Raw genomic sequence first — 24069 nt, forward strand, 5'->3', positions numbered from 1 at the left:
GCTCCATTATTCTCATCTCAGCATGTCTTGCCCTTGCTCATTTGACTTCAATCACAGTGCTCCAAGGTCTTACTGCAGGACTCTTCGTCCCTTTGCAATTGGCACCCTCATCTCCGACTCACTTTCCTGGCTTCACAACACCAGACTGCCCAGAGTCAGACAAAGCCTCTATCACCTCGCAAGCTCCAAAAACTGCACCCACGTGCTCATCTCATCCTCACTACAGCTCAGCCCTCTCTAACCCTAACTTCTGCAGTCTCCATTCCAGGAGACTTCTCCTATTAACGGCGGGGCCACGTCTTTGTCGAGCCTTGGTTTCTTCTTCTCTCTAAAATGACAGTAAAGATCCACCAAAAAAGTTGTAAACAGCAAAATGCTCTGCAAACTAAAAAACTGTGGGGCTTACATTTACTCCTACCGTTTCCTTTCTCAAAGGGACCACATCTTCAATTTCCCAAACCGCGCCCCACCTCCTAACTTCCACTCTCCACCGCCTTTCCTGCCACTGCTCTCCAGGCAACCCACAGGCCCCTCCTTCAGGTCAGCCACCATCTTCTCTCCCCGACCCCCAAAAACCTGCCTCCCGAACCTGCACCTCAGCAACCCCACTCCTTGCCCTCGGGATTTCTCTCACATCTTGAGCTGCACATTGATGTCCAGGTCACAACTGTAGACATAGTGAAACTTCTCAGCTTCCCCCATAGCATCGACAGGAAAAGCAGCAGCCACGGATGGAAACGAGCCACAGAAACGACGCCGGAACTCAACCAGCGGAGCTGCAACACAGCAGCACTTCCGGTTCCACCCCTTAGCCGGAGCACAGCTAATCAGAGCCGAAAGAGCGCCTAGTCGCCGAAAACGTCCCGCCCAAGTGTTTTTCCTGCGCATGTGCAGAGGATGCCCACCATCTTGCTTAAGGGTAAATAGGAATCCGGAAACGGTGTGTATCTGGTTACATTCCTAGCTTCCTGTTCTGTTCCTGTTTCAATAGGACGTTTTTTTCTTTTTTAAGAAGGAGCTGTCATTTGAACTTGAGCAGTACCTAAAATCGATCCTAAAAGAAATTCGATGATAAAAATTTTAAGTTTTCACTGCCTGTAGGCTAAACACAGAACAATCACAAGAGTGAGAATTTTTGCCGATTCTAAATTCCAGAGACTTAGAAAATTGTAGATTTGATTACTGATTAGCTATTTCAAGCAAAAAAAAAAACCCTCTTTCTTCTCTAAAGAGTGGGGAAAAGACTAGACAGAGAGCACATTCATCTGGTTGCAAGTTTTGGCGCTACCAACATTAATGTGATGCTTTGGTGAAAGAGCTTGAGCACTTGTTTGTACTCTGACTATTCAGGTCCAATATAGCTTTCAAGACCCAAATCAAATTAGATCCTGGAATGACTCTAAAACTCAAATCTCTGAACCCTCTCAGCCTCTACAATGTTTACTTTTGTAATGTTTAATATAACCTAAAATTGTAATCTTCATTCTAACTAAATTCAAAACTTCATGAAGACAAGAATAATGTTCCATATACCTCTGTTTTCTGTTCCTCTTAGAGCCAAGCACATTGCGGAGTTTATTAATTTGTCTTGACTGATCATTATTGATGATATTGAACAAAAGTCTCCATTTTCTATTAGTTTAGTCCTGGGTGCTTCATTTTAAGGGAGCATGGCTAGACTATGTCCAAATTAAAGTATGTTCAAATTAAAGTACTGTTGAAAAGAAGAGCTCCCTAACCTGGAAAGGTACACACAAGAAAAAGTCTAAGTACAATGATTTGCCCAAAGTAAATTTTCAAAAATGTTTGTGGAAACAAGAAAAGGACATAGGTAGAATAGGAAAAAATGATAGTTACCTTCCTGTAATTTAAAGTTTAAACAAAAATAAAGCAAACAATTTGTTTTTAAATACAGCTACTATCAATGACTGGAACTTAGAGAAAATGTAATTTCAAAAAACAATTAAAAATTGAGTTTCTTCATCCTCAAAGCTGTCCAACTATAATTGCCACAACTGCCCTATCTGTAAAATAATTCCAGCAGTGGGTGTGAGATTTGGCACAAAATAGATTTCTCAAAAATCCTCTGATCCCAGTGCTTACTTAAATTACTTTTATAATTATATATATAGGAGAGAGAGAGGTCTTTCAAACAGTAAAATCAAAATGAATTTACAAATTACATAGAAAATTTCAAGTTGATAACTTTAATATAGTAGATAATGTCTTTTCTGCTGAAATTCCATTGCTCACAACAAGAATGTGACATTGACTATTCTTTCAGGACTGATTATTTGAAATTTAGTATTTCTAAACTGCTATATGTCATGTTGCAGTTCAATTTGCTGGTCTCACTTTTCTATTCAAATTAATGTGAAATATTAATTAGTATACCCCTGTTTTGGTTTGTAATGTTGCCAGAATACAATATGCCAGAAATGGAATAGCTTTTAAGAAGGGAATTTATAAATTACAAGGTTACAATTCAAAGGCCATACAAATGTCCAAACTACAGCATCCAGAGAAAGATACCTTGATTCAAGAAAAGCCAATATCTGTCACAGGAGAAGGCACATGGCTGGCATCTACTGGTCCTTGTTCCTGGTTTTGTTGCTTCCAGCTTCTAATGCCAGTGGTTTCTTCTCTGAGTGTCTATTAGTCTTCACTTAGCTCCTTCAGGACACAACTCTCGACACAACTGTGGGTTCTGGCTTGCTTGGCATCTCATGGGAAGATATGTGCTGAAGTTTGCTGGACTCTGCATCTCCAAACTTCAGTGTCTAGGTGTCTGCTCTCTCTGTCAGCACTCCAAGCATCTCCAAATGTGTATCTCTGTCAACTCTGATTCAGGTCTAACTTTTGCTGGCTCTCTCAGTTCCTGGCATCTCCTGGAGCTTCTGCATTTCCAAATGTCTGTGTCTCTTTAGGTTCTGAAACAATGTTCTCCAAGCATCTGAGCTTCCTCCCAAATGTCTCTCCATGCTGGTTTGAAATGATGTATGTATCCTAGAAAAGCCATGTTTTAATCCTAATCCCATTTTGTAAAGGCAGCCATTTCTTCTAATCCCCGTTCAGCACTGTATGTTTGAAACTGTGATTAGCTCATCTCTCTGGAGATGTGATTTAATCAAGAGTGGTTGTTAAACTGGATTAGGTAGAGGCATGTCTCCACCCATTTGGGTAGTCTTGATTAGTTTCTGAAGTCCTATAAAAGAGGAAACATTTTGGAGAATGAGAGATTTGGAGAGAGCAGAAGGACATAGCCACGAGAAGCAGACAGTCCATCAGCCAGCAAGCTTTGGAGATAAAGAAGGATAACACCTCCCAGGGAGCTTTGTGAAGGGAAGCCAGGAGAGAAAGCTAGCAGATGATGCTGTGTTTGCCATGTGCCCTTCCAGGTGAGAGAGAAACCCTGACCCTGTTCACCATGTGCCTTCTTACATGAGAGAAAGACCCTGAACTTCATTGGCTTTCTTGAACCAAGGTATCTTTCCCTGGATGCTTTAGATTGGACATTTCTATAGACTTGTTTTAATTAGGACATTTTCTCAGCCTTCGAACTGTAAACTAGCAACTTATTCAATTCCCCTTTTTAAAAGCCATTCCATTTCTGGTATGTTGCATTCAGGCTGTGTTCTAGTGTGCTAGCTGCCGGAATGCAATATACCAGAAATGGAATGGCTTTTAAAAAGGTGAATTTAATGAGTTGCTAGTTTACAGTTCCAAGGCCAAGAAAATGTCCCAATTAAAACAAGTCCACAGACATGTCCAATTTAAGGCATCCAGGGAATGATACCTTGGTTCAAGAAGGCCGATGAAATTCAGGGTCTCTCTCTCAAGTGATACGGCACATGGTGAACACAGTCAGGGTTTCTCTTTCATCTGGAAGGGCACATGATGCTGTGTTTGCCATGTGCCCTTCCAGTTGAGAGAGAAACCCTGACTCTGTTCACCATGTGCCTTCTTACATGAGAGAAAGACCCTGAACTTCATTGGCTGTCTTGAACCAAGGTATCTTTCCCTGGATGCATTTCTCTCTCAGCTGGAAGGTCACATGGCGAACATGGCAGCGTCTGCTGGCTTTCACGTGGCTCTACCAAAAGGGACTCCCTCCAAAATGTTTCCTCTTTTAAAGGATTCCAGCAAGCAACTCCACCTTTAGTGGGTGGAGACACACCTCCATGGAAATCATCTAATCAAAAGTTACCACCCACAATTGGGTGGGTCACATCTTCATGGAAACAATCAAAATACTCCCACCCAGCAATATTGAATGAGGATCAAAGGGCATGGCTTTTCTGAGGTCCACCACAGATTCAGACCAGCACAGGCAGCTAGCAAACTAGAACACTCTCCTTTTAAAGAACTCTAGTAGACTAATCAAGACTCACCTTGAATGGATGGAGTCACATCTCCTTGTAATCAAAAGGTCATACCCACAATTGTGTCACATCTCCATGGAAATAATCCAATCAAAAGGTCACACCCATGATTGGGTGAGTCATTCTCCATGGAAACAATCTAATCAAAGGTTTCCACCCTACAGTATTGAATCACAATTAAAGGACATGGCTTTTCTAGGATACACAACACTTTCAAAGCACCACACCCACTAAGGCCACCACGATGCCATTTGGCGTTTAGATAACCCCCAAACCATCTTTTTATCTTAAATCTATCGCTATTCTTTTCTCTTTAATTCATGACAGTTAAAGTAATACTAATTGATCCCAACATAGTCACAAAAAAAATACAGATCAAAGCATGAAAATCAATTGTTAGTACTTGGTTATAAGATATATAATCCAGGATAGAGTCATATTAACTGTTTAAACCTTAACATTAAGAGAAACAGTAGCATTAAAATTTATTACAGAGAAATCTCAAAACACTGAAGTGTAACTGTATTAAAGATAGGTATGCATTCAGAAAACATAGTGTACCAGTAACAGGGAAGATTTTGATCATTCATGGAAGCATAAGTGTCACAGAATCCAAAACTAGCAGTGCCTTTCCTGGACCAACCTGGGTCAAGGAGAAGTTTTTTTGGTGAATTTCAGTACCAGATTCCAATGACAAAGACATGTCCATAGAAGAAATGGAAGCCTTAGACAGCTTATTCTGAAAAAAAATGAACAATTTTTTTCCTTCTCAGATGATCTTTCACAACTCATAAATATACGCACAACAGCCTGTCTATAGGGAAATAACTTTTGGCCTGGGTGTTTTCTTTGCATGGTAGACTGCTCCATTGGCTATTTGATTCTGTATTTAATCATCTTTGGAAGTCCAGTTTTATTTTTTGCTTCTTTTGCCATCATATTTCAATTTTATATTTGATTATTCTAATAGCAGATTTTATTTAATGGTGGTTTAGAAAATTATTGATTGTGGTCCAATCCTTCAGACTTTCCAGGTAATCAGGTTTGTTTTTGCCAGTTTCTATCGATCAATTTATTCTCTTTAGCTTGTAACAAAACTTACACTTACAGCTTTAAAAGTCTGTTATTGAGCACCCCTCCAAATAAAAATGACTATGTTATTGTGAGATTAAAGGCGTCTATCTCTTAATCTGTTTTTCTCCAATTAAATAATTGTCTTTATAAATCTTAATAATTCTAGTTGTTTTAGAATCACATAATAGAATTGGCAACAGTTCCAGGAAACTGGAAAGATTCCTGCCCTATTCTCCAAGACTCTTGGCCATTTATCATGTGACAATGAGGAAAAAGTTGGGTTTGAGGAGCACCCACAAGGCCTAGGTGGTTCCATTAAAATAACTAATTTATAGAAGTTATAAAAGGGAAAGGATCAAAGTAATATTCTGAAAAATAATAAAAGTATATTTTGCATGTGTGCTCCTTGTCATATTTCTATTCAATAATAGAGGAATCCCCCCCTTAGTGTCACAAGTGAGAAAAAGGAAACTTGCAGTTAAATGATGTCACTGTTCAGCATCCCAGGTATACGAAGCATGACTAGGTCATCCCCAAGGAACATGATTGTGGGTAGAACTCCTTGTGTGCTCTGCAATATGGGAAGGGGGTACACTCAGATCTTAGAAAGGAGGGCTAAAAACATAGTGTGAGGATATCTGATTGTTATTTACATTATCTGAGTCAAGACTTAAAAATATTTGTTGAAAACCTCTTTTACCCAATTCTGCATGTTACAGTGCTGATCTTTTATTTATTTTAAATAATAATTAAAATAATTAAATAATTAAATAATGCTTACATTATTTAATTTGGGTTCTGATGAGTAAAAGAGCATGTCTGTTGATTGCTGATCAAGAATTCCCTAAATTCCCTACATGAATCGTGATAGCTAATTCCTTTTTTTTTTTTTGCCAATGTGTTGCCACACAAGCTCTCTTCTGATTGCAATTTGCCTCTCCATATACTCTTTTTGACTCGTGTGGCATGAACTTTCTCATTTACCAGGGTCCATTGCACTCCCTTTTGTCTAAAACAGGACGTACTTTATTCATTTACATTAACTGCTCAATAGTGTCTTAGCATTCAACTTTTTAACCTCTTTTAATAACACTTATCTGATTTTATCTGATTTTAACTCTGATAAATGCAACATGACAACCAGATGCATACCTGTTCCCAGGCAGCAGAGTGCTAGTTGAGAAAATCTTTATCAGGGCTGACTGATAGACTCATAAATTCCCAATCAGCAACCTTTTTTATAAATTCCCAATCAGCAACCTTTTCACTGCCAAACTGTCTTACTACATTCTCTGTTCAGTTTCTTTTGCCACTCTGCTCCCCTCTCCTTAATCCTCAGATACCCCTATTTCCTCTCCACACTCTCAGCACAGGGCCTCACCTCCTACTTATTGGAGATAGTAAAAGCCATGAGGTAAAAATTCACACAACTCCACCCACCATCTATCTTCCCTCAAAAGTACATAAGCATCTATATCTGTGCCAATCATCTCTTTTTCCCCCTCTAATTACAATAAAATTGGCAATGAGTCTTCTATTGAAGATCAATATCTGTACTTTGGATTCTAATACCTTCTGAATTAGTATCTTCTTAGGAAACTTACAGTCATTCTTTGTCCTTTTTCCTTCTGGTAGGTCCTTTGCAATAGCATTTAATCACGCGCAAGCCTTTCCCATTTTTTTTTTCAATAAAAGTCTTCTCATACCCACTGTCATCCATATACTGCCATAAAGCAGAGACCTAGAACTCAACCTTCATCCCTCATGTATTCTATAGATTTACTTCCTAAATATTTATTGAATCCATCAACTTCTTTCCATCTTCAGTATCATCATCTTAGTCCAGACACCACTGTTTGTTACCTGACCTATTCCAACAACTTCTTGTGGCAGAGCCAATGCCACACAAATGCAAGATTTGCTTCATTTTCATTCAGATTCACAGGAAGACTACATTTTCAACCTCTTTTGCTGATAGATTAGGATCATGTAACTGAATCTGGACAACGGAATTTGGACAGAAGGAATGTGGCCGTAAAACCTCAGTGTAATTTGCTACCTTCTATATTTCTCTCTTTTACATCCTAGTTGGATGATAGAGATTCAATGGAGTTCTCTGAGACCCTAGAAAATGGTAAAAACACTATAAAAATCCTGGGTCTCTGACTCACTGCTTGGAAACCATCAATAAAAATCTGATTGGATTGTGACATGAATAAGAAATAAGTCTCTTATATTGTTAAACCAGTGAGATTTAGGAGTACATTTTTAGAGCATTTAGCCTATTTTGGTTAATAAACCTCCTAACTAGTCTCTTTACATCCATTCTTTCTTGTAATCTTATCATGTCACTTCTTTGCTTAGAAATCTTCCAAAATCGTTCTATCAATTTTAAGATAAACACCAAAGTCCTCAACATGGTTTGGTAAAGACTTTTGGTTACCTCCTCAATGATTATTCTCCCTTTCTTCTTTGCCAACAGAACTCTGATTTTGTTTGGAAGCACTGTGCCCACTATCTGTTTCAGTTTGCTGTCTGCTGGAATGCAGTATGCCAGGAATGGAATGGCTTTTAAAAAGGGGAATTTCTCAAGTTGCTAGTTTACAGTTCTAAGGGTGTGAAAATGGGCCAATTAAGCAAGTCTATAAAAATGTTCAAGCTAAGGCACCAACAAGAGGTTACCTCACTAGAGAAAGGCCAATGAGGTTCAGAGTTTCTCTCTCAGGTGGAAAGGCACATGGCAAATGTGGTGACATCTCCTAGCTTTCTCTCCAGGCTTCTTGTTTCCTGAAGCTCTCCCAGGGGTGTTTTCCTTCTTCATCACTAAAGGTCTCTGGCTACGTGGGCTCTCATGGTTCTCATGGCTCTGCCAGGGCTCTGTCGTGGCACTCATGGATCTCATCATTCTGAAGCTTTCTTCAAAATGCTTCCTCTTTTAAAGGTAAACTAATCAAGACCCACCTAGAATGGGTGGAGTCACATATCCCTCTATTTAATACCCACAATTGGGCATGTCACATCTCCATTAGATAACCTAATCAAAAAGATTTCAGCCTACATTATTGGATAGGGATTAAAAGAAAGAGCTGCTTCCACAAGATGGATCAGGATTAAATATGGCTTTTCTAGGGTACATAATACTTACTTGTGCTTCTACATGCTCCATAGGACAAAGATGCTGCTATTAATTTTTGGCACCTCTTATTGCCTTGTACTGTGTGCATTTGTGCTTTTGTATGGATATTTAATTGCAGAAAGGTTTTTGACCCAACAATTAGGCTTTCATTCCTGAGACCAAAGGAAGAGGAGTAATCAGAGTCTCTGAGTCCACAAACAATAGTGACAGAGGTAACCCCTCATGATCTCTGCCATTCTAATTTCTTTGTCATCTAACCAGATTCTGTAAATGAGTAAGGACATAATGCCAGAGACCTTAAAAAAAAAAGAAAAGAAAAGAAGTAACCCTCACTGTGTTGTTGAAATTTCTTTTTTAATGAGAAATAGAACAAAATAATTTATATAAACATTAAAAGCGTAGTCCTGGAATGAATAAGCAAAGGGTAAAAATAAAAAAGAGAGCAAGAGAGAAGTGTTTACTTGAGATTCTGCTCAGCTTTGAGCTGTGGATTTAAAAGTTCTGAAAGTTCATATTCCTGGGAAGAAAGGATGCGTGTCCAGCTGGAAGCTGGGATTTGATAAGGGAACAGAAGAAGAAAGACTCAAATAAGGAGAATATGAATGAGAAAGCACTGGAGCTTCCATCTATTCAGAGAAACCAAGTCAAATCAAGGCACAGGGGTGAAACTTTCTCTGTTTTAAAAACAAAACAAAAGGGCTATTCTATATCAGGTCTCTTCGTAGCAGTTATGAAGAAACAGAGGCTTCCCAGGACCTCATGAAATATTTAGAATTGGAGCTAAATTTTAATTGCTTTGTGAAATTGCTATTGTTTTTAATTTGTCTTTCAATGTTTATTTGAGAATATGAGTTTTGGATAATATTCTTTCTCTTATTCTGTATTCAGCGCATGCCTTTATCTTCACTTAGTGGTGGTGCTCTCAGAAGAGAATGGAGAGCTTCTCCAGATCAGTTCTATGAATCACCCAAAGATCTTGCTAAAATGCAGATACCAATTAAATAAGTTGGGAGTTTTACTTCTAATGGGTGAGGTCCACTGCCTTCAGTAACTTTAATGTGCATCACCTCTTCCATTTCATTTAGAGAAAGAGAAATTGATCCCTGGAGAGAATAAAGTAACTTGCTGCAGATCCTGCTAATAATTATAAGTCAGGAATTGGAACTTGACAACACTTTTCCAGAAGATTTCATAGAGGAGATGGACTTCTGCTATGTCAACAGAAACGAATTAAATTTATGTTTAGGGCATCTTAGGAAGCTATGACCTGCTTTGCTGTTTTTTGCTTCTCCTCTTCTCCATTCACTTCCTGAATCACCTTGAATTTCTTGAAAGGTCACCTCTGTGCTAACAAGGGTCTTCATAAGGCTTCTTTGAAATAACCAATGCTTTATAATAGGATTTCTAATAAGTCCATGGTGCCTACACATGTACAATAAGTTCGTCTCTTCCCTGTTGGAAACCCAGTCTTCCATACCTGATGGAATAAATGTCAATCCTCCATAGCTGGGACCTCTTCATCTTCCAGATTCTTACTTCAGCCTCCATTTGGTGTGTTGTTTCTACTGATTTTATTGCTTCTCTGCTGGTTTCTCTGAGTAGATGGAAGCCCTCGTGCTTTCTCGTTCATATTCTCCTTATTTGATTCTTTCTCTCTTCTTTTTTCTCTCAGCCAACTACAGTCTGCTGTACAACCCATGTTTCCCCTCATAGCTGTTGCTTTTGTTATGTCTTCTCCCTAAAAGTCTCATCTTTTCTCATTGTTCCACTGACTTCAAGATCCAGCCTCTTTCCATTTAACCCTTTTTAATGTTCAGCCACAATTAATTCATCTTTGTATTTCTACAGCACAATAGCATGCAAATTCATGATTTTATCTGTCATTCATTTGTTCTTTTTACAAATATTTAGTGAGTATCTGTCATTGGCTAGGCATAGCACTGGAGAGACAATAGATGTAGGTAGATATAGCCTCTGCTTTCTCTGAGTTACAGTTTCATATGAAAGACAGAACAATAAACAAGTTAATTACTTATGGCAAATATGGAAATTGATACAGCATTCCATTAAAATGGTAACTTACATTTATGTGAAAGGATGAGAAAAAGAGTGCTTTGCAGAGGAAGCAAGGACAAAGCAGAGATCTAAAGGATGAGTAGAAGTTGGTTAGGTGAGTGGGGAGAAGTGTAGATGGTTAAGAATGAATAAAGGTATTCTAGGCAGAGGAAACAGCCCCTGTTTCCTCAAGACAGGATGGCTTGGAAAAAACACAGAATACACTGGAAAGGAAGAAGGGGCAAGGAAAAATTGATGAGGAGTAAGAGGGCCCAGAGGCTGGTAAATCCTGCTGTAGAGTTTGGATTCTTCCTAAAAGGAATGTACAACAAAATTTGTGCTTCAATAGAGAGCTATACATTGTCTAATGGACACTGTTCCAGCTTCTCTGATTCTAGTCTTTTATTATCATTGAGTTATTTTACCTCTTTGTAGATTGTAGGCAATTGTAGCAATGCAAAATAATTCCTATAAAGGAGTCCAGTTGCCTTCCCCCCATACCTTTGGAAAATCAGTTTTGCATTCATTTCCATATTCATTTAAATATTCCTAATCCAAAAATATTTAGAATATTATTTGAATTCTCTTTTGAACTGGTTATAACAGTTGCCTCATTGATTAAAGAGTAGAATAAATTGTTGAACATGTTCATTTTTATCTGCATGAAAATCATCATTTTATTTTATTCTGAAAGTTATCTTTCAGAAACCCTCAATGGTTGATACATCAATAAATGAACAACTGCATAAATGTCAGGCCACCTAGTAAGTGGACTCTCAAAGACTCAAGATGGTTTAGTTCTCGTTGACAAGTCGACTGAGAATGACAATGTTGAATTTTACCTGAGCCCTGTGCATCTGAAAAAGCAACAGTTAAGAAATCTTCCCTCTCTTCGTGCTCCAGGAAAATGATTTACTGCAAAGAACTACCATTCTCCCTATGTCTCAGATAAGACTTGTTGATAACTACCTTTTTTATTTATGACAAAGCTTGACCCAAACCCTCCAAATTCCCATTCTCTGTCTCAAAATGATCAGCTGAACTGTTTGTCCCCCCTAAACTAGCTAGACACATAGATGAATATGCCCTGGTCAGCTACAAATTGATTCTCCCTCTGATTACAAAAACAATATCAACTGTAAAATCAATCTACCTATCATTATCCACTTCTCCCTATAAAAGACAAAGAGGAACCCCTCTGTGAGATACATTCATCTTCTGATCTGGGGTGTTCTACATATTGCAATAGCCTGAAGAACATCAATTTTTATTATTTTTTATAAGAACCAAGTACTTCCTGTCAACTAAGAAATTGAAATGAAATCTAGGATTTAGTAGACAACTTAAAGGTTCTGTGGGATTGGTTTTTCCTCTGCAATCTGACCAATTTGAACTTTACCCAAGCGCTGTGATCCTCAAAAAGCAAAAGTTAAGAAATCCTCCACCCTTTTGTGTTCCCTTTCCCCTATGACATAAATTAGATTTGCTGATGATCCCTTTTTATTTATGACCAGGACAAACCCAAACTCTCCAAATTCTTATTCTTTGCCTTGTAATTGATCAGCCAAACAATTTTGTTCCCACTGATGAATCCAAAAAAAATGCTTGTCAATCAAACTTTGGTTAAGTTTCTCGCCTTCCTCCCTTCCTCTTTTTCTCTGCACTGAACTTTGGTCCACCCTCAGCCTGAGCCAGTGTATGACTCCAAAACAACCCTTCCAGATAATAATAGGCTGGCATCAGGTAAAACATTTATGGTCTACTTTCTGATCAAGTAAACCTTCCATTTCATGTTTCAACTGGGGTATGTACCACTTCTCCCCACCAAGTTCTTCTAGCCTTGTTTATGCCTTTGTATGAAAAGAAAAATTCTTTTTGCCTAACCCGTCAAAGACTTGCAGATCTTATGACTAGAGCATTTTCCTTCTGGCAACATTCTCCTCCCCTCTATTATTATAGTCCACTCCCCGCAATAATCCTTCAGAATAAAGCCAATCCTTCAATCCTTGCCAATACTGATTTGTTTTTTTAAAACATTTTTATTCACACACCGTACAATACAATTAACATGTACAGTCATTGGCTCTCGGTATAATCACAGAGCTGTGCTTTCATCATCACAATCAATTTTAGAACATATTCATGGCTTCCAAAAGAAAAGTCCCATATCTATTATACCTCCTTATTATTAACACTTAGCATTGATGTGGTGCCTTTGTTACAATTGATGGAAGAATATTATAATATTGCTGTTAACTATAGTCCATAGTTTGCATTACGTATATATTTTCCATATACCACCCCATTATTAACACCTTGTAATAGTGGCATACATTTGTTCTAGTTCATGGAAGAACACTCATATATTTGTACTATTAACCACAGTCATCATCCACAACAGGGTTCACTATGTTATACAGCCCCATGTTTTATCCTTTAGCTTTCTGTCTAGTGCCAAACATAACCCTAGACTTCCCTTTTCAGCCACAATCATACCCATAATTTAGTGCTGTTAATTATACTAACAATTTGTGCTACTATTCACATGCATCAAGCACAATTCCTTCTTAAAGATGAATACTATTCCACATATGTATGCACCACATTTTATTTATCTATTCCTCACTTGTTGGACAGTTGGTTGTCTCCATCTTTTGGCAATTGTGAAAAATGCTGCTATGAATACTGGTGTGCAAATGCCTGTTTGCATCCCTACCTTCAATTCTTCTGAGTATATACCTAGTAGCAGGTTTGCTGGATCAAATGGCAATCCTAAACTAAGCTTCTGTAGGAATTATTAAACTGTTTTCCCAGTGGCTGTGCCATTTTATATTCCTACTAGCAGTGAATAAGTGTTCTAACACTTCTAATTTTATGTTTGTTTAATAGTAGCCATTCTAGTAGGTGTGAAATGATATCTCATTGTGATTCTGATTTGCATTTGCATTTCCCTAGTGTTCTAGTTTGCAATATACCAGAAACAGAACGGCTTTTAAAAAGGAGAATTTATTAAGTTGAAAGTTTGCAGTTCTGAGGCCATGAAAATGTCCAAATTATAGCAAGAATATAAAAATGTCCAATCTAAAGCATCCAGGGAAAGATATCTTGGTTCAAGAAGGCCAACGACATTCAGGGTTTCTCTCTCAGCTGGAAAGGTACATAGCAAGATCTGCTAGCTTTCTCTTCAGCAGTTTCCACAGGGTTCTGTCCATTCTGTTGACTCTGTTGGCTCTGGTGGCTCTGTTGATTCTGGTAGCTCTCATAGACTCAAACTTTTTCCAAAATGGTTCCCTCTTAAAGGGCTCCAGTAAGCAACCTCATCTTGAATGGGTGAGGATACATATCCATGGAAACCATGTAATCAAAAGTTATCACCCACAATTGGGTGGGCCACATCTCCATTGGAACAATAAAGAAGATTTTTTTAATTCAGCAATATTGAATGAGGATTAAAGGGCGTGGATTTTTCTGGGATACATAATAACTTCAAACTGGCATACCTAGTGATGTCGAGTATCTTTTCATGTGCTTTTTAGTCATTTGAATTTCTTCTTTGGAAAAGTGTCTTTTCAAGACTTTTGCCCATTTTTAAATTGAGTTGATTGTCTTTTTATTGTTGAGATTTAGGATTTCTTTATATATTCTGGATATTAAACCCTTATCAGATATATGATTTAAAATATTTTCTTCCATTGAGTAGGCTGCCTTTTCACCTTGATGACAAAATCTTTTAAATGAGAAAGTCTTCAATTTTTCAATTTTTGGTAGGTCCCATTTATCTATTTTTTTCTGTCAATGCTTGTGCTTTGGGTTTAATATCTGTGCTAGTTTGAAACTGTCATGTACCCCAAAAAAGTCATGTTCTTTTAATCCTAGTCCAATCTGTGGGTGCAGACTTATTATGGGTGGGGCATTTTGATTAGATTAGTCCTATAGATATGTGAACTTGCCTATCCAAGGTGGGTCGTAATTAGGGTTCTTGAATCCTTAAAAGAGCTCACAGAAAGAAAGAGAGCTCAGAAATGATACAAAGAGCAGAGAGTTGAAACCAAGACAAGACATTCGGAAATAATAAACTAAGAGATGATACCCAGAATCTACTCAGGAGAAGCTAAGTGAGGACCCACAGATGCTTAGAAAGAAAGCCACTTGAAAAAGTAGCTGAGAGAGCCATTTAAAACCAGAAGCCAGGAGACCCCCTGTGACAGAGTAACCTGGATGCAATTGGCCTTTCTTGAGTGAAGGTATCCTTTTGTTGCCTTAATTTGGACATTTTCATGGTCTTAGAACTGTAAACTTGTAACCTAATAAATCACTTTTGTAAAAACCAAGCCATTTCTGGTAAATTTAGGAAACCAAAACATACTTTGGTACCAAGAGTGGGGTTCTGCAGTTTGCAAATACCAAACATGTTGAAACAGCTTTTTTAAATGGATGACAGGAAGTTTCAGGAATAATTGTGAACAGCACAAAAGGAAAGCCCTAGAATGCTTTGAAGAGACTTTTGGTAGAAATATGAACGTTAACAGTTCTTCCAATAGGCTTTAGACAGAAATGATGGATGTGCTGTTGCAAACTGGAATAAAGGTGATCCTTGCTTTAAAGTGGAAGAAAATTTGACAAAATTGAGTATTGGTGCTGGATGGGAGGCAGAATTTGAAAGTGATGAGCTTGGATATCTAGCTGAGGAAATTTCCAAACTAAATGCAGAAAATGCAGCCTGGTTTCTTCTTTCAACTTATAATAATATATGTCAGGAAAGGGATAAATTTAGAACTGAACTCTTGGGTTCAAAGAAACCAGAAATTGATGTTCTAGAAAATTCTGGGCTTCCAAAAAATGAAATCTCAGAATCTGATGCCCCACATGAGTACTTAACTAAACATGGAACCAGTCAGCCATGCAGCATAAGCCAGGATTTGTAAAGGAGTTATCCAGAAAAGATTTGTGGAAAGTCCTATTGTCTGATGGTTGTGATCCCTGTATACTGAATGGGAAACTGACAAAAGTATTGCAGATCTGTATAAATTTTCAGTCTGGAATTAAAGGGTCAGAAAATGGACAAATGGAAAGAAAAATGACTTCAAAGGCAGAAGTTCTGGAGCCAGGAAATATATTAGGCCAGGAAAGTGGATCCACCTATGTGGAGAGCATAAGTTTGCCCTAGAAGCAGAGGGTAGGCCTTCTGCTTCATTGTTCAGGAAGAGTTTTGCCACCTCAGGCCTCAGAGAGAGTGGAGCATATTCTGTGGGCATTGGAGGGAGCCTGGTGACCACCCCACTGCTCTGAAGGGGTTATGTGTGTGCCCCAGAGGTGGCAGAAAGTCCAAAAGTTACCTTGATGCTTGAGAGGGTGGAGCTGAGAACAAGGTGGTCTCTCTAATGCTTGGATATGTTAAAATCCTCACCCTAGTGTTTGAAGAAAGAAGGGCCACTATGTAAACACTTGGAAAAAGTGGGACTGCTACTTTCTCAAGCTCCAAGGTTAGACCTTCATTCTGTAAATGATTCTCAGAACTTAAAATCTATTGGAATTTGTCCTGCTTGTTTTCAGAACTGTTTGGGCCCAGTGATCCCTGTTTTAATTTCAGTTTCTCCCTGAAACAATGGGAATGTTTATCTTGTGACAGTCCCTCCTCTGTATAGTGGAAGGAGATAACTTATTCTGAGTCTTACAGGTCCAGAGCCAGTGGAGAATTTTGCCTTAGAGCAGACCATGCCTGTAGCTGACTTTAAAGAGAATTTGTACTGTTTCTGACTTTGTATTGTATTTATATTGTTACTAAAATGGTTTAAGGCTTTCTGATATTGCTTTGGGATGGATGTATTTTACATTTGGAAAGAACGTGTCTTTTAGGGTCCAAAGGGAAGAATGTTCCAGTTTGAAGCTATTATGTACCCCAGAAAAGCCATGTCCTTTAATCCTAATTCAATATTGCTGGATGGGATCTTTTTTATTGCTTCCATGGAGATGTGACCCATCCAATTGTTGGTGGTAACTTTTGATTAGATACTGTGATGATTAGGTTCTGGTGTCAACTTGGCTAAGTGATTATGCCCAGTTCTCTCATCAGGCAAGCATTGGCTGGACTATTGCTGCAAGGAAATTTTGTGGCTAGTTGATAAGCCAGGAGTCTGGTGTATTAAATCATGTCAGTTGATTGCATCTGTGGCTGATTACATCTGCAATCAACTAATGCCTGTCTCTCACAATGAGATAATATAATCAGTTGAAGGCTCTTAAGGAAGAAGAGAGACTCACTCACTGCACCTTCAGCCATCAAGCCTCTCCTGTGAAGTTCATCCAGACCTTTCATCAGAGCTGCCAGCTTCACAACCTGCCCTATGTATTTTGGACTCTTCCATCCCCATGGTTGTGTAAGACACCTTTATGAATTTTGTATTTACAGATCTCTCCTGCTGGTTCTGTTTCACAAGAGAATCCTGGCTAATATAGATGGTTTCCATGGAAATGCATCTCCACCCATTCAAGCTGGGGTTGCTTACTGGAGCCTTTTAAGAAGGAACCATTTTGGAAAGTGCTCAGAACTGAAAGAGCCCACACAGCCAAAGATCATTAGAGATACAGAAAAGGAAAAAAAAATGCCCCCAGGGAATTGGTTGAAGAAGCCTGGAGAGAAAGCTAGCAGACATTGCCATGTGCCTTTCCAGCTGAGAGAGAAACCCTGAATGTCATCGGCCTTCTTGAGTCAAGGTACCTTTTTCAGGGTGCCTTAGTTTGGACATTTTTATAGGCTTGTCTTAATTTGGAAATTTTCATGGACTTAGAACTGTAAATTTGCAACTTAATAAATTCCCCCCTCTTTTTTTTTAAAAAAGGCTATTCTGTTTCTAGTATATTCATTCCAGTAGCTTACAAACTAAAACAATTACTTATCATGTCCACACACTATAGCATGTATAGGTGCTATACATGCCCCTAGCCATCCTCTTTTCCATACTCACACTTGGCTTTGTTCATTAAACTTACAATATTGTACCACCATCATGTAATTATTGTGCTATTCATTTCTGAATCTTTATAATCAATCTTGTCAAACATCCTGTACTCCTTAAGCATCAAATGCCCAATCTCTACCCTCTTTCTATCTTCTGATAGCCTATGTTCTCAACTTTAACTATCAGAGTTTGCTCATTGCAGTTAGTTCATACTAGTGAGATGTGCTATCTTGAAACTGTTTCTCTAATCTTGATTCAATATCATTTAGGGTGGGAGCTTTTGATTGGATGGTTTCCATGGAGATGTGACAAACCAATTTATGGGTGTGGCCTTTCGAGTAGATGGAGATGTGACTTTGTCCATTCAAGGTAGGTCTTGTTTAGTTTATTGGAGCTCTTTAAAAAAGGGAGACATTTTGGAGAAAATAAAGTTACTTCAGAGCTGACACAGATACAGACATTTGGAGATATTTGGAGTCCCAACAGAGAGAACAGATGCCTAGACATGGACATTTGGAGATGCAGAGTCCCACAGATGTCACCATAAGACTTTCCATGAGATGCTAAGCAAGCCAGAACCCAGAGTTGTGTCCCAGAAAAGCTAAGCAAAGGCCGACAGATGCTTAGAGAGGAAACCACTAGCATCAGAAGCTAGAAGCAACAGTACTGGGAACAAGGACCAGCAGATACCAGCTACATGCCCTCCCATGTGACAGATATTGGCCTTTCTTGAATCAAGGTTATCTTTCTCTGAATGCCTTAGTCTGAACATTTTTATGGCCTTAGAACTGTAAGCTTGTAATTTAATGAATTCCCTTTTTAAAATCTGTTTGTTCTAGTTTGCCAGCTGCCGGAATGCAACACACCAGAGATGGGCTGGCTTTTAATAAAAAGGGATTCATTTCATTAGTTCTTCAGAGGAAAGGCAGCTAACTTTCAACTGAGGTTCTTTCTTATGTGGGAAGGCACAGGGTGATCTCTGCTGCCCTTCTCTCCAGGCTTCTGGGTTCCAACAACTTTCCCCAGGGTGATTTCTTTCTGCATCGGCAAAGGCCTGGGCTGAGCTGTAAGTGCTGAGATGAGATATGCTGAGCTGCTTGGGCTGTGCTACATTAAGCTCTCTTATTTAAGTACCAGCCAATTAAATCAAACATTATTCATAGCAGTAGATACATCTCCTAGCTGACTGCAGGTGTAATCAGCAACAGATGAGGTTCACATGCCATTGGCTTATGTCCACAGCAATAGATCTGGGCACCTTTACTTGGCCAAGTTGACAACTGAATCTAACTCACACAGTTTAATTTATGGTGCATTGCATTCCGGCAGTATTAGCAAACCAAAGCATGAGACCAAACAGCATTTTCCCTGTTGTTTCTGGCTCATTTCACTCAGCATAATGTCCTCAAGGTTCATAAACATTGTTGCATGCATCATATCTTTATTCCATCTTACAGCTGTGTAATATTTCATCATATGTATATACCACAGTTTTTTCACAAGTGTAGTTCAGTGGTAGAATTCTCACTTACCATGTGGGAGACCTGGGTCTGATTCCTGATCCATGAATTTCCCAAACAAACACATGAACACACTAACAAAAACAAACAAAAATTCAACAAATCATCCTGCAATAATGGGATACTCACATGGAAAAAAAATGAAATGTGACCCCCGCCATACAGCATACAAAAAAAGAAAAAAGAAAAAGAATTCCTGTCAGGTAATTTTTCTCTTTCAGTTTCTTAAATGTATCATACCCGTGCCTGCTTGTCTCCATGGTTTCTAATGAGAAATCAGCACTCACTCTTATTGAGCATCTGTGGCACATAATGGATCACCTTTTTCTTGCTGCTTTCAGAATTCCCTTTTTATCTTTGGCAGTTGAGAGTCTGATTAGCATGTATCTTGGAGTATGTCTATTTTTATTTATTCAGTTTGAAGTATGTTGTGTATATTTATGTCTTTCATAGGAGTTCAGAAACTTTCAGCCATTATTTCCTCAAATATTCTTTCTGTCCTTTTCCCCATCTCTTTTCTTTCTGGGACACCATGAAGGTAACAGTTGCATGTTTCATGCTGTCATTCAATTCCCTGCTCAATTTATTCCATTATTTTCTCTTGCATATCCTCTCTTCTAGGTCACTGATTTTTTCTTTTTCCTATTCAAGTCTGCTGTTGTATGCTTCTAGCATATTTTTAATCTTATCTATTGTGACTTTCATTTCCATATATTCTGTTATTTTTTATTGCATGCTTTCAAATTCTTCATCTTCATCCAGTGTCTTCTTAATATCCTTTATCTCCTTAGCCATATTTTCTTTTCTTTCCTTTAATTGATTTAAGACATTTGTTTGAATACTTTGATTCATTTTTCCAAATTTTGTATCTCCCTTGACTTTTTAACTTATTTCTTAGTCTGGGCCATATCTTCCTGTATCTTAGTGTGGCTTGTAATTTTTGGCTAATATTTGGGCATTTGACTATCTTGATTAGATTATTTTGAAGGTCAATTTCTCTCTTTTGTCTAGAATTTTATTATCGATTGGGTTTGTGTTAAGGCTCTTCCTCAACACTTGGATCAACAGCATTTCCCAGACAAAACAGGCCCAGGGACCCATACTGCAGTGCAGACTAGTACCAAAGGTCAAAAATGCCTTTTCTCAGCTCCCAAAGGCTGTGCCCAGCAGATTGATTTCTCCAACGGCCTATTCCCTACAGCCCTAATAAGGAAGGGCATTTTTAGCCCTCTGATGGCTATTGTCTCTGACATGGGTGTAACAATACTGTGGCATTGCCAGTCCAGGATGGGCTAATATAGTGGAAGCCAGTGGTTTAAAGTTGCCACAAATTTGCCAGCCGATAGCTGGATTAGTAGTGGGCTGTTTCTCACTCTTTGCTTGGGGAGAAAGGCTGCTGCAGCCCTCCCAATCTGCAATAGCCTGCCAGGCAGGTATAGGGCTGACTTGAAACTGCTTGCCTTGAGGGTGGGGGATGGGTGCCAGGAACTGTGGTCAAGTGAGTACTGACAGTTTTTCACTACAGTTTCTCAGTTTCTTTATCCTACTCTTACCTGGATGCTGTGTAGACACCCCTGGTCTCTGGAGTCCCTTAACAGTTGTTTTGGATAGTTTCTGCCTGTACACCAGCTGTTTTTGGAAAAGAAGTGAACTCTGAAACTACCTATTCTGGCATCTTTCCTGAAGTCTATCCTCATTCATTTTTTATTTGACAAACACTAGCTCCAATGTCAACTCTACTTGCCTTCTATTTTCCCAGTAGATAGCTGGAGTCTCATTCTGCAGTTTTGTTGTTGTTGTTGTTTTGTTGTTGTTGTTTTGTTGTTTTGCATGGGCAGGTACCAGGAATTGAACCTGGGTCTCCAGCATGGCAGGCAAGAACTCTGCACATTCTGCAGTTTTAAATCTGTTGATAGAACATATTGCTGTCGGAACCCTCTGTAAGTGGGTTGATTTCTCCTAGCACAATGACTCTCTGATAAAAATCATAATGTCTTTGTGGATTTAACTATTTATAATTAAACTAAATTCAAAACTTCAAGAAGAAAGAAATATACAAAATTCTAATGATAAAATTATACAGAATGCTATTTTTATTTTTAATAGCACTTTATGCAAAAAGTTATGTAATATGATAGGAATAAATTTTGAAAGAATTTTAGCATTCACATTCTCAGATAACTTTAGGATTCCTTAAAGTATTTTTTCAGTGCAATGCACAGAAACCATGGATTCCTTTTTTATAGAAGGTGCATTTTAAAATGCTAGTTTCTCTTATACTGGTTTAAATAATCTTTTCACGACTTAGGATCCTTCTGTAGTTTGTGGATTTTCTTCCCAATCTCACAATGTTTGTCATCCCAAAAGAAGAATGTCTTTACCCTTTTTTATTTCACTTGAGCCAGATGGATTGAATGTTATATGAGTGAAGTGACCAACACAATGAAATGGTATAATATATGTTCTAGTTTGCTAGCTGCCAGAATGCAATATACCAGAAATGGAATGGATCTTAAAAAGGGGAATTTAATAAGTTGCTAGTTTACAGTTCTAAGGTCAAGAAAATGTCTCAATTAAACAAGTCTGTAGAAATGTCCAATGACAGGCATCCAGGGAAAGATACCTTGATTCAAGAAGGCCAATGAAGTTCAGGGTTTCTCTCTCAAGTGAGAAGACATATGGCGAACACAGTCAGAGTTTCTCTCTCATCTGAAAAGGCACATGGCAAGCACGGTGTCATCTGCTAGCTTCTTATCCTGGCTTCCTGTTTCGTGAAGCTCCCCGGGAGGCATTTTCCTTCTTCACCTCCAAAGGCCACTGGCTGGTAGACTCTGCTTCTCATGGCTATGTCGTTCTGTTCTGCTCTCTCTGAATCTCTCATTCTCCAAAATGTTTCCTCTTTTATAGGACTTCAGAAACCAATCAAGACCCACTGAAATGGGTGGAGACATGTCATCATCTAATCCAGTTTAACAACCACTCTTGATTAAATCACATCTCCAGGAAGATGATCTAATTACAGTTTCAAACATACAGTATTGAATAGGGATTATTTTGCCTTTATGAAATGGGATTTTGATTAAAACATGGCTTTTCTAGGGTCTGTACATCCTTCCAAACAAACCCAATATATTTACAGGTAAATATATAAAACATTCATAATAAAAATATAGATAAAGTATGGAAAAATATAAAACATGAGCTTTATTCATTCAACGCACATATGCATAAGAATCATTGCTATTCTCATCACACTTTTTTTTGTTTAACATTCTCCTTTTCTTGCTATTGTTTAACATGTGTCCATTTTTCACCCCACAGTGATCACAGTGTGATCTTTGTTTTTTTTATACTTACCACCAGTCCCAGAGCAGTTTCAAACTTACATTGGCAGTCAAAAAAATATATACTGACATCAAATTGATTATTTTTTGAGTAATTGCTTTTAAGTTGTGGCCGTGTGTATTTGCGAATCCCAATATTTATTAATATGCTAATCTTTAAATACTGAGAAAAATAGTAAACTATATAACTTTGGGACATTGCATTGGAAAAACTTGCACAAAAAGTTCAAAAATGGGTCAATAAATTCAGTTTTGTTAGTGTCCCCAGGGAAGAGCAGCAACTTAAAAAACAAACAAACAGACAAACAAGAATTTCCATTTCTGTTTTGTCTTACATACGTGTTCTAGTTTGCTAGCTGCTGGAATGCAATATACCAGAAATGGAATGGCTTTTAAAAAGAGAAATTTAATAAGTTGCTAGTTAACAGTTCTAAGGCCAAGAAAATGTCCTAAATAGAATAAGTCAATAGAAATGTCCAATCAAAGGTACCCATTCAGGGAAAGATACCTTGGTTCAAGAAGGCCAGTGAAGTTCAGGGTTTCTGTCTCAAGTGAGAAGGCACATGGTGAACACAGTCAGGGCTTCTCTTTTGGCTGGCAGGGCACATGGCAAGCAAGGCATCATCTGCTAGCTTTCTCTTCTAGCTTCCTGTTTCATGAAGCTCCCCGGGAGGTGTTTTCCTCCTTCATCTCCAAAGGTCACTGGCTTGTGGGCTCTGTACTTCCTGTGGCTATGTCATTCTTCTCTGCTGTCCCTGAATCTCCTTCATTCTCCAAAATGTTTCCTCTTTTATAGGACTCAAGGAACTTATCAAGACCCACTGAAATGGGTGGAGACATGTCGTCAGCTAATCCAGTTTAACAACCACTCTTGACTAAATCACATCATCCAGGGAGATGATCTGATTACAGTTTCAAGCATACAGTATTGAATAGGGATTATTCTACCTTTATGAAATGGGATTTTGATTAAAATGTGGCTTTTCTAGGGTCCATACATCCTTTCAAACTAGCACAGTAAGAAAGGAGGTAAAGGCTGATTCTGCAAGTTTAGTAGGTTGCTAAGTTTAAAGAAAAGGGGGAGCAAGTGAAACATCAACACATACAGTGCTGATCTCTGTCTTGCCCAATTTTATGCCTAAGGAGACTGGCAGGGTTTCTGACGTGATTAGAACTTGAGAGTGAATTCATAAACTCTCTTTTGTCAGTTTCCTTCCCACCCTACATTCCATCAATCAGAGATTAAACCTGTACAGAGGCAGTCTCCTTCATTATGAAGTTGGGCTGCTTCCTGATGTACTCTAACAAGAAAGAGAGAGGGGACAGAGAAAGAGAGATGCCTAGGGCAGGGTCATTCTCTGATCCCAGGCAACAGTCCTTCCCCAAAGAGCAGCCTAGGGCAGGATATAACAAACACACGTGCCCAGTCAGCTGCAGACTCGCCTTCTGCCTTTTGAAGTAGAGCTTCTCTTCCATGCCTGCTTAACTAGTGCTGCCTGCCACTCCACTTTCAGGCTAGCTTTTTCAGCATGAAGAGCCCCTCTGTACACACATTGAGCTCTTCTCTCTACTTTGCACTTCAAGAACCCGGGACGCTGC

At 38.6% G+C, this 24069-nt stretch overlaps 1 protein-coding gene across 2 annotated transcripts in view; it reads right to left on the bottom strand.

Moving 5' to 3' along the window:
• The window catches only part of PIK3C3 (phosphatidylinositol 3-kinase catalytic subunit type 3), a 173477-nt gene extending 172680 nt beyond the window's left edge, over window positions 1-797 (bottom strand). For both annotated transcript variants that reach the window (XM_077135585.1, XM_077135584.1), the window contains exon 1: window positions 635-797. In XM_077135585.1, the coding sequence (XP_076991700.1) occupies window positions 635-702 (68 nt within the window). In that variant the 5' untranslated portion in view covers window positions 703-797. The remainder of the gene's footprint in view (window positions 1-634) is intronic.
• Window positions 798-24069: the final 23272 nt, after the last annotated feature.

Source organism: Tamandua tetradactyla, chromosome 18 (genome assembly GCF_023851605.1).
Source record: "Tamandua tetradactyla isolate mTamTet1 chromosome 18, mTamTet1.pri, whole genome shotgun sequence".
Taxonomy (NCBI): domain Eukaryota; kingdom Metazoa; phylum Chordata; class Mammalia; order Pilosa; family Myrmecophagidae; genus Tamandua; species Tamandua tetradactyla.